The sequence below is a fragment of the Acanthopagrus latus genome, chromosome 24 (genome assembly GCF_904848185.1).
Source record: "Acanthopagrus latus isolate v.2019 chromosome 24, fAcaLat1.1, whole genome shotgun sequence".
Taxonomy (NCBI): Eukaryota; Metazoa; Chordata; class Actinopteri; order Spariformes; family Sparidae; genus Acanthopagrus; species Acanthopagrus latus.
The window spans coordinates 4,113,337-4,123,834 of NC_051062.1; the positions used below are offsets into that span (position 1 = coordinate 4,113,337).

The window sequence follows — 10,498 nt, forward strand, 5'->3', positions numbered from 1 at the left end:
AACCCAAGACATAGAGGGCCATACCCAACAGTAAGTGGAGCAGAAAGGGCAACGAAGGGGCAATGTAGCTGGAAGACAAAATCTAAAGTAAATGAATAAATAAAGCTTGGAAACTGATGCTCTCTGGGCCAAGAGTGATGTGGTACTGCCACTGCCTTGATTATATTTGAGATTTGAGATACAAACTCATCATTTTAGGATAAGAAGTAACTATTTTTAAGACACTAAGTCGATATTTCACTATGCTAAGTCATTATTTTGAGATACTGAGTCTCTACTTCTAGACACAAACGGAATATTTTGTACTACTAAATAATTATTAAGAGTTACAGATGAATTATTTTGAGATTATACACGAAACGATATACTTAGTACTATATATATACTGTGTTATTTCCATAGGGAAATTTGTCATGGACTCGTGCTCTTACTTTGAGATACTTAATAATTATGTCGAGATACTAACTTATTATGTTAAGAAACTAAGTCATTATTTCTAGATACCAACTTGATGTTTTTAAATACTTAATCATTAAAATTGTCTAAATATTATTTTACATACTGCGTCATTATTTTGGGATACTGTGCCATATATTTATGTTAAGATTACAACCTTATTTTTTTAGATACCAAGTGATTATCAAGAGATTCTGAGTAATAATTTAGAGAAGTAATTATATTAAAAATGTAATGCTTCACAGGATCTTTGTCTTTTTTTTTTTTCATCACAATCGCAGAAGTGGGCTTCCATAGTTAGGATACCCTTGCACCCATGGAGAGAAAGGGCTGCAGCAGACCACCAACACCCCCCCAATACACCTCCCTCTGTTCTGGGAAATACTGGATCAAAAAGGCGACTTGTGCGAACACGCGGGGACTTGACTACCGTCATAAAACTGATACCTAAAGAGCTTAATTACAATTCTGAAACTGATTTAAGAGTTATATATATTTTTTTATCAGTAGATTATACATGTGCACGTAGGCAAGATCGATAATTTGCCTGGACATTTCTTGTATAAATGAAGCTTTTGGTCACAGTGGTATTTAGACCTTTTCAAACACCAACACTGCTCCTCGTGGAGTTTGAGAAAACTGGATCAAATCTGCCACAATTCAAACGAACTTTTTTTTTATTTTTTTTTTATGGGAAACCAAGGGTGGCAAAAGGAGGAAGATAATTCCGTCTCAGGAAATGCCACCCACACTGAGCAGTGATGATTCATAATGCCTTCCAGATGTTCCTTTTGAGCTGCAGTCGTGTGACGCTGAGACGTGGACACGCGAGCAGGTAAAGAAGGCCTGCATGCATTTAGGCGCACACATTAATGATGACTTTTTCCTCACATATTGTGCGTTTTTCTTTGTCGAATGTTAAAAACAAAACAACAAAAAGGCGCGGTGTAGCCTACATTCGCGCCTACAGCAGTTGTTTGGATTTACAGAGTCTGCCGACACATTATGCTATTATGCAGATTACAGAGATGGCCAATCTTCTTCGTAACCATCTATAATTACAGGATAATGATTTCCTTTGTGCTGCAGCGGGAGCCAACAAGGCGGGAGATCATCTTCCTCGGGGGGCCCGACAGGAAGTGACGGTGCTGAGATTTCTTTCCAGTCCCAGCTGGGGTCTGGAGAGTTCGGGGGAGATGCCCGACCGCAGGGATTTTAAAACAAAGTTACCAAAGTGTTAAAGAGAAGCAGGGATGCGTTTGGGTATAAATCACAGTCCAACTGGTGTCAAAATGTTGTATTTCTATGTGATGTCATGTCAAATATTGAAGCACCCGAGGCTAACAAGTAGCTCATTACATTCACAGTCCATGCGAACATTGCTATGAACTAGGCAGCATGATATACTAGCAAACAAACTGCATTTTAGACTCAGGGCTGGTTTACAAACCTGCCTAACACAGTATCCCATAACCCTCAGATGCTATAGGGGCCCCAAAAAAGTGACCCTGAGCCTGCAAGGTCAGTTTTACCCTCTAGCAGTTCAATACAATGCTGACCTTTGACCTTTTCATGAAATGTTGAGAGGTTGTGGAGGGATTGGGCATCCAAACTGTATAACATACTGAAATACTCCCATCTAGTGGATGAAACCTGAATTAAACACACACATACACATACACATACACACACACACGCACGCACGCACACGCGCACATGCACACACACACACACACACACACACACACACAGGGACTTTACTTCACCCTGTTTTTAAGAGTTAAGGGTAGGGGCTAGTGAGTGCATTTTCTTAATGAAGGTCTTCACAAGTATAAACAGAAACACTCCTATGTGGTGTATGGATTATTTAATGTTTCTCATGACCTGTTCTATAACATATCATACACTCCTGGCACTGACTGATTGTCTGCATAAAGGCAGAAGAAAAGTGTTAATCAGAGATGAGCTTTTTCTGATAAACCGATCAAGATTCAGTTCCTGTTGACAAAGTTGGCCCAAGATATGAATGTAGATTAGTGATACTGATATTTGGCAGCCCCGGACATGGTCACAAACAGAATCTCAGTGGGTTATGACTGGATTTCCTACCAAGGACAGATGGTGAAATTTGTTTGGCGTGGGCGGCGTCCATTATTTCCCTCAGAGGGTCAAAGAATATGTCAGGCGTCAGTAAATATTCAAGTCCTATACACACTGTGTGTGTGTGTGTGTGTGTGTGTGTGTGTGTGTGTGTGTGTGCGTGTGTGTGTGTGTGTGTAAATCACTATGCATTCCACCATCAAACAAACAAACCACTCTGGAGACATTAGCTGCACAAGTCAATGTGATACTTTATTCACGAACCTAGGACCATATATATATATATATATATATATATATATATATATATATATATATATATATATATATATATATATATATATATATCAATATAACACTGTATAAATACTCTATATATTCTACTCCCTTCTGTGATCTCAATAACAAATAAAAAATAATATTTAAAAAAAAAAGCCACATGATTATATTTAACAGGCTGTACAAAAATAAATAATGTTTGGATATTCTGTACAAAAGGAAAAGACTTGATAGAAAAAAAAACAAGGTGCCTTCGCAGAAGGCAGGAGAGACTTACTTATGAAGTAGTAGCAGGAGACAAGTCCCTCTTTAGGTCTCCACACACGCACACACACACTCACACACTCGCACATACACTCGCACACTCTCACACTCCTCTTTGGTCTTTGAAGAGTTCCCTCATTGAAGGTTGTGTAGATGAGGGCAAGATATGGCTAAAGGATAAAGTACTGTGTACTGAGGCATTTAGAGACATCTGGGTGTTGCAATGTGCCGCTGGCAAAAACAAAGATGAAGTGCTACAGGTCTGTGATAAATAAACGTAGACTGGCAAGTTTTAACATAAACACTCTGACTATAAGCTATGTTATTTTCCATACCTGATGGGGTGAGCAAGTAGAATATGAGCTATTCTCTTTCATTTGTTTCTTTATATACTCTGCGATAACCTCCCCCACCCTAACCCTTAAGTGTTGGTCCAGCCCAGCTTGGACAAACATCATATACATGCATTAACAAAAAAAAATTGACACACACACAGTCTCGCACTCACGCACACAAAAGCGTGACATTGGCACGGTAAGCAGCACGCTCCTCTCGGAAATCAGGAATGTCCATGCTTTCTTCCCCTACTGGGAGGCAAAATGTGCCAGACAGGCAGCAAGCTGCTATCAGTCTTTATTGCTGCAACTTAGTGGCAGCGACACTGCGGTCCAGCGTCTGGCCTCAGGATGGATGGAGGGAATGGTTAAAAAATTGGCCTTTACAGTCACGGTGGCTGTGGACCCACTGACATGTGGGACTGTCAGACAACCGTTTTCGCAGTGATCTTGCTCTGGGTGTAAACATTCATCAGCCTCCGCTTGTCCATGGGAGAGAAAGAGGCACTGAAGATCAGAGTCTTTATCTGGAGTCTTTCTGAAAGCTGGCTGTGTCAAAGGAGGTTAGATTGTGGAAGCAGTCCTCAACAGGCAGCCTGATTGCAGAGCTCCAGCAGGGGTCGCGGCCGGTCTTTGGGGTCACAGCTGTCGTGGGATAGCATGCGTCCATCATGGCCGATGCAGCGCAGCTGGCGTTTGCGGAAGCCTCGGCCACAGGTTTTGGAGCATAAGGACCATTCTCCGAGAAGCCAGGAGGGACAAGGCTGAGAGGCGCAGGACCTGGAGGCCAAGGGGCGCAGCTCCTCTGGGCAGTCTCTGGAGGGACGGCCCTGGGGATCTAGACAGACCACTTCTCTCTGCTGCGTACCCCCTCCACAGGTCTGGGAGCATGGCCCCCACTCCCTCAGGGTCCACTCAGCTCCACCCACCTCTCGGATGGCATTGATAGACTGGCGGCGGCCTCCGTTACTGCTGGATCCTGAAGCAGCATTATTGGGTCTGGGTGCAAAGTAGCTGTACTTCACCCGGGGCCGTGGGGCTTCTCCCACAGAAAGCACCTGGATGGTGAGGGGCTCAGGGAGCGGGGCAAAGCTCCGGATGCGCTCCAGGGCGGCAGAGGAGCCGCTGTATCGCAATAGTGCCCCTCGCAAGGCGATGTCGGTTTCCATGGTCATCAGTTTGTATTCACCGTTTAACAGATAGCTTCCATCCTGGCGACGCACTGCCAAGTAGCTGTTATCATGACGACCATTGCCTGGGGCGTGTTGCTTGACGTCCACATGTGTGGCACCGGCAGGAATAGTTACAACATCCTGGTAGCCAGGCCTGAGACAGAAACAGACGGACGTCAGACTCAGCCATTACAATTATTTTGACATACATGTAATGAGGTTCCAAAGGATGTTAACACAACGGCTGCTGGATGTTTACCTGGCACGCTCCAGAGAGCCAGACACTTTCTTGCAGGTAGAGCCATCTCCACCACACACGCCGCACTTATCAAAGCGCCGGCTAGAGCCGATGATGCGGTCACATCCGGCCTTGACACACTGGCCTTGAACACACACTGTGGTGGAGTCTGGGCTGCAGGGTGTGCCGTCAGCCACCTGGGGGCAGCAGAGAGACACAAACGGAATTTTAGATTTATGTTGAGTAAAGCTGTTACATAAGAGTCTGAGTCAAAGAGTAAAGAAGTAAAAAAATCTTTCCCCCTGCAAAACTGTAGCCTAGGGACTGAAAGAAATTACAATAACTAAACCTTCAACTTGCAGGCCTACACATGTAAGAGGACTGCTGTGAGATAAGACCCCAGAGTGCTTTAACACCACTCCAAAACAAAGTAATAAGAACAGTTTATTAATAAAAATCTAGCATCTAGCAAGTCTCACCTTTGATTTGAGGACAAAGAAGTATCCAGTCCCCTTGGCCCGGCACACCAGCTTGCAGCGGTCTTTGGGTGAAACTCCAGCATACTTGGGCACCCACTCAACACCCTCGCCCGAACCCAGCGACACTTGGGCTGACATATCGTTGTGGGCCAGGCACTGTTCCTCACGGAACGACAGGCCTGAGAAAGAGAGACAGAGAGGTCAGATTTACTGCTTGTTCAGCCTGACCGACACCTCTAACTTTCACACTAATGTGCCAGGTCCATCAAAACCTGACTTCTAGACTCGAGCTAAAGATCAGACCTCCAAGAAAGTGTTCAGAGCGTTTCTCAAATTATATGTAAGACACTTTTTTTTTCTTTTTTCTAAACAAACATCTCTTACCATTAGTATCAGGGCAGGTCTCAGTGTTACAGGAGCGATACTGGATCCTCTTGCCCTCACAGTACTTGCCCCCGTTTTTAGGCAAAGGGTTGTCACAGGAACGAAATGAATACTGCACTCCTCCACCACAGGTCCTAGAGCAGTCACCCCAGGGACCCCACACTCCCCAGCCACCGTTTACAGGAGTCTGAAAGCACAAAAGACATGACAATTATAATTTTAAACTGGGCTGGAGTTAAATATGTGCGCTAAAATAGGACAGGCACAAGGCATTTTTGCTGCAGTATTCTAACTACTTTATGATTATGCGTGTTTTGAGGTGTACTTGGGTTGGGTCTCGTTCCCACCTGGTGTTTGGCTGCTTGGTTCTTGGTGAGACACTGTCCTGCCAGGCAGTAGCTGTCGTGTCCGCATGGTGTTCCGTCAGCCCAGGGGAAATTCTTTGTCTGGCACACCAGCAAACCGTTGGACGTAGTCACAGTGCACCACAGAGCTGCACACGTGGTGCTCAGATCCGGGCAGTGCTGGGAGTCCTCGCCAAAGGTCAGCCGACACTGATGGTCAGCGTCGTAGACGGTCCCGGGCAGCGGCTGGGGCAGTTGCTGAGGTTTGACCGGTTTGTCCAGCAGGCACTGACCATGGCCGTTGTCCAGGAAGGTGGTGACCATGAGGGCGGAGCACGGGGACCACGGCTGCTGCTGGTCCAGGTTGGACAGGGTGGAGGCCATCATGTGGGAGCCCCAGTGGGCACCATTGACGCCGGAGCACAGCTGGGCATCGTCATGAGGCATGTTGAAGACGTGGCCTGCAGGACAAAGATGAAATAAGAGGTTTTTTTTGAGCACCTCGAATCCAAGTGACACATAAAATGCATTTGAAAGGTTTATTACACACAGGAACAAGGATCTTTTTCTACTTACCCAGTTCATGTGCCACAGTAAATGCTGCTTGCAGCCCATCGTCTTCGATAATAGAGCAGCTTCTGTCAGGGTCGCACACTGTGCCAACATCAGCCATGCCCAGAGTGTCACATGAGTGGGCACCACACAGGTCCTAAACAGGAAGCGAGAGAACAAAGTTAATATTTGACTACTCTCGAATGCTGCTTGTCTTGCTCTTTTTTTTCCAATCCCTAACAGACTTCCTCTTCCTCCAGTCCAGCTTACCGTCCTGGTGAAGAGCACAGCCGTGTCATAATGCTCAGGGTGGCGGTCGCTCGGCGGGTTGTGCTGCCGCTGCCACTGGCAGAAGTTGCGGAGGGTCATGGCGGCGTTGGATGACACCTGAGGGCCTCGCTCCTCCTCGTACACCACCAGCAGCTTCACCACTGCCAGGCTGATGGAGTTGTGGATGCTGGGGTGGCGGTAGAGGCGGGAAGCCACCGCCATGATGGTCAAGAGGTAGGGTTTGAGCCCGGCACCGTGGAACTCGGCCATGGACTGGTCGGCTACCAGCATGATCTCCAGGTAGCGAGGGGTGGAAACGAAACGCCTGGTCCTGTGGTGGGCTGAAGGGAGAGAAGAAAGAGGAGGTCAGATCAAACTAGGTTCATGAGTCATGGAGCTGACATCAGGTTTCAGTTCTGGTTCTAATGCAAGTTCAACTTTTGGAGCATTTAATAGAAATGGGTCATATTTTTGGATCATTCTGTCTACTGGACAGCTCTGCCAGTGCTCTAAATAGCAGATACAAAGGCTAGGTTTTGTTATTTCAGGCTCCAAAAAGAGCTCCGGATGTGCCTGGAGGAGCCTGGCTGTGACTCAGCCTCACACCACCGGCGGCTCCTCCTCCTCAGGGTCCACATTCCTGCAATGACCTTTTCTGGTGGAAAATTATGCGAGTTATAGAGGGCGACGGGAGAAAATCCTTTTCTGGGGAAAAATGTCTGCCGGTGCGAGTTGTACCAGGAGGCGAGTTTACACGTCTCAGCGCTGCCGGGCTCTGGCTGGTCCCGACCCCGCTGCTCCCCTCCCCTTCCTCCGTCACTCCTCCTCCTCCTCCTCTTTCCCCCTGAAGAAGTTTCCCCCCCGCTCTCTCTCTGCTCTCCTCCCATCCCTTCCTCATCTCTGGTAGCGCAAAGAGGCGCTGTCAAGAAAGGGAGTTCATTGCGCACGCTGTGCGCTCTGGCGCACGCACAACTCCAGCTGACAGGAGTTTGGTCTGCATATTCACTATAGCCCGTGATTTATTTAGAAGTAATCTTGTTTGTATTCAGCTGTAGAAAAGCTTAGTACATCTCGCGACATTTTATAACAAATAAATGACTTTTTCTGTTTCTTTTGTCAATTAAAAAGTTTCTGAAAAGTTTCTGCCTTTTTTTTCTTTCTTTCTTTCTTTTTTTTTTTTTTACAAGAGCTAGTGTGAGAAATGCGCGTATGTGTTTCTCCAGCCTTACCTGTCTGGTCTGCGTCAGCGGCTCCCTGCCCGGCCTCTTTCTCCAGATTCGTTGGCACCCTCTCCTCGTCCTCGTTAACCCCGCACTTGGAGCTCCCCTCCTCTGCCAAAGCTGCCCGACCTCTCCGGCGGACTGAGTGGACATCCTCCTCGGTGCCGAGGAAGTCACTGGAGTTAAGGGGCTGAATAAAATACTCTTCACCCAGATAGTAGAATCCGCCCCTGAGTCCCTGGCACAGGTTGAGCGCGGCGGCAGAGTGCTCCTCTCCGTTCACCTTGCCCGAGAAGAAACACCCCGGTTCGGCTCCGGTCTTGGGTTCCTGCGTCGGTTCGGATTCAGGACTCCCCACAATGTGGAAGACAAAACCCGGTGCCAAGAAAGTCTGGTCAGGCTCTAGTTGCAAGACCAGCTCTTTGCCAAATACGTCCAACCGGTACACCCTCATCTCCGCCTCCTTCTCCTTCTCCTCGGGGGAGAGAGTCCGCCACGGTTCGGTTTCGCTCTCTGACCGGGCCGACGGGTCTAGTCTGACCGGCACCACGGTGCTCTCCTCCCAGGCGCTGTGCGCCATGCCGACGCACAGAGCGGCGATCACACCAATTGAAACTTGTAAAAACATCATCATATAACTGAAATCCGACAAGGGAATATAAATTGACAATAAAGTCTCTACGAGGAAGCAAGTAAATCCTTTAAAAGGTTTTCCACTATAAGCTACAAACCCAAAGTCTTTTCAGCTTCCACACAACTGTCCCCAAAAATTACGCACGCGCACAAAAAAATTCTAAAAAGGGATCAAATCCAGTGCAAAACTCATTCAAAGTTATGTGCAGGTCTGACTTGCTGCAAAAAAGGTCATTTCGTGAAATGAAAAGAAAAGCTGGCTCTTGGCAGTAAATTCCAACAGGTCTCCTTCTCTCCAAAGCTCAGCAGATGTCTCAGTTTCTAGCTCTGTCTTTGAGTTCAGGGGGCAGGTTTGTCCTCTGCTGGCCCGTTTAGTCTGTTCTCTGCTCTTGCATTGCAGTCTGAACACAGCCGGTGCCTCCTTTATATCCCGTCTGCCTCGGGACCACCCCTTTCCTGAGGGCCCTTTGATGTGAGCCGGGCCAAATCCCGTGCGCAACGAAAACGCACCAGTGATCTGGAGCGTCTCGATAATAATCAATCATTGTGGAGGAAAGAAAGCCTCTGGGCAGAGAAAACGAGGTCTTCTTCAAAACTCTGTTTGTGTGTCACAAGATGGGAGCCACACACACACACACACACACACACACACACACACACACACACACACACTACATAAATAATAACTGAGTATATTCATATCTTTTATATAGTCTGAAAGATTTCTTACATGTGCCGGGAGTGTATTGGAATGTATTTATTTCGCAGTTGTTCTACTTTTTTAACTTTATTAATGAGAGGCAAAGCGCTTATTAAGCTCATTCCTGCTCCAACATAAATCAGGCTGACAGGCAGCAGGGGCTGATGTGGAGCAGTGTTGTAGTGTCAGTGCAACCGGAGAAGGGAGATGGCAGCGGGTCGGGAATGGTAACCATATCGTGCTGGCCGAGGCTCCGGGAGCCGTACTCACCTTCCCCGTGCCAAGCCGGCTGTGGTGCGCCGTGGCCGGGTTCCGCAGCTCCGCTCCCCGGGGAGAGGGAGCAGAGAGGGGCCGCCGAGGTCTTAAGGTGGAGCGGGCGCTCCGTCGCGCTCGCCCCTGCGCGCAAGTCAAGGCGGGCAGAGCCCCTGTCCTCCGGCGTCTCCCCCCGCCCGCCCGGGCCGATCCCCCTCTCCAGAAGACAGGAAGAGTTTACGCTGGAGTTTCATTAAAAATAACTGGCAAGACTGGAACGCTATTATCAAGTGTGCGGCCAGAGACATCAGAAACCAATTAAACTCCAGTCACAGCAAATAAAAATAACCCTTTTCTCTGTAATTCAGACGGTTATTTAGGGAAGTTAATACATCTTTTGATATTCATTTTAATATTCTGAAGGGCAGAGTATCACCTATGCCCGAAACTAAACAAATAATGATAGAATTATTACCAAAATATAAGAAAATAATAATAATCTGACAGTGATGGTGATTTCCACTGTGGTGTAACTTTCCTCTCGGTGGAGCGATCCTCCCTGTCAGCCTCTCAAGAGTCGGATTATGGAAGTCCACCTTAAAAGCAACAGGTCAGAAAAAGCGACTGGGTGTGATTTTGCCATTTTCCAGTAGATGGTAGGCATGAGTTAAGGAACGCTGCTGCGGATGTTTCTCCATGACTTCATGGACCGATCACAAGTTCATCCGACAGGCGGCGCCTCGGCATCACATTCTGGGAGCGTGCAGGAGGCACAAGGCGCCACGAGGGGGCGGCCCTGGTTCACTAATGTGCTGTGTGG

The 10,498-nt window shown here is 47.4% G+C and overlaps 1 protein-coding gene across 1 annotated transcript; it reads right to left on the reverse strand.

The window, feature by feature from the left end:
* Positions 1–2,908: 2,908 nt before the first annotated feature.
* Positions 2,909–9,134, reverse strand: adamts1 (ADAM metallopeptidase with thrombospondin type 1 motif, 1). The gene is made up of 8 exons (XM_037091704.1): positions 8,103–9,134; positions 6,874–7,214; positions 6,628–6,760; positions 6,055–6,512; positions 5,708–5,894; positions 5,324–5,502; positions 4,866–5,041; positions 2,909–4,760 (listed from the first exon to the last, which is right to left on the reverse strand). Exons 1-8 carry the CDS (start codon positions 8,725–8,727, stop codon positions 4,019–4,021), a joined length of 2,841 nt encoding a protein of 946 aa, XP_036947599.1. The 5' UTR covers positions 8,728–9,134; the 3' UTR covers positions 2,909–4,018.
* Positions 9,135–10,498: the final 1,364 nt, after the last annotated feature.

Bases quoted from the DNA above. Each gene is read 5' to 3' on its own strand.
- adamts1 (XM_037091704.1), bottom strand. From the start codon at position 8,727: ATGATGATGTTTTTACAAGTTTCAATTGGTGTGATCGCCGCTCTGTGC. The intron at 5,895-6,054 runs GTGGGAACGAGA...TTGTGCTTTCAG, and splicing joins ACCAAGCAGCCAAACACCAG to ACTCCTGTAAACGGTGGCTG. The intron at 5,042-5,323 runs GTGAGACTTGCT...TGCTGCCCCCAG, and splicing joins TCTTTGTCCTCAAATCAAAG to GTGGCTGACGGCACACCCTG.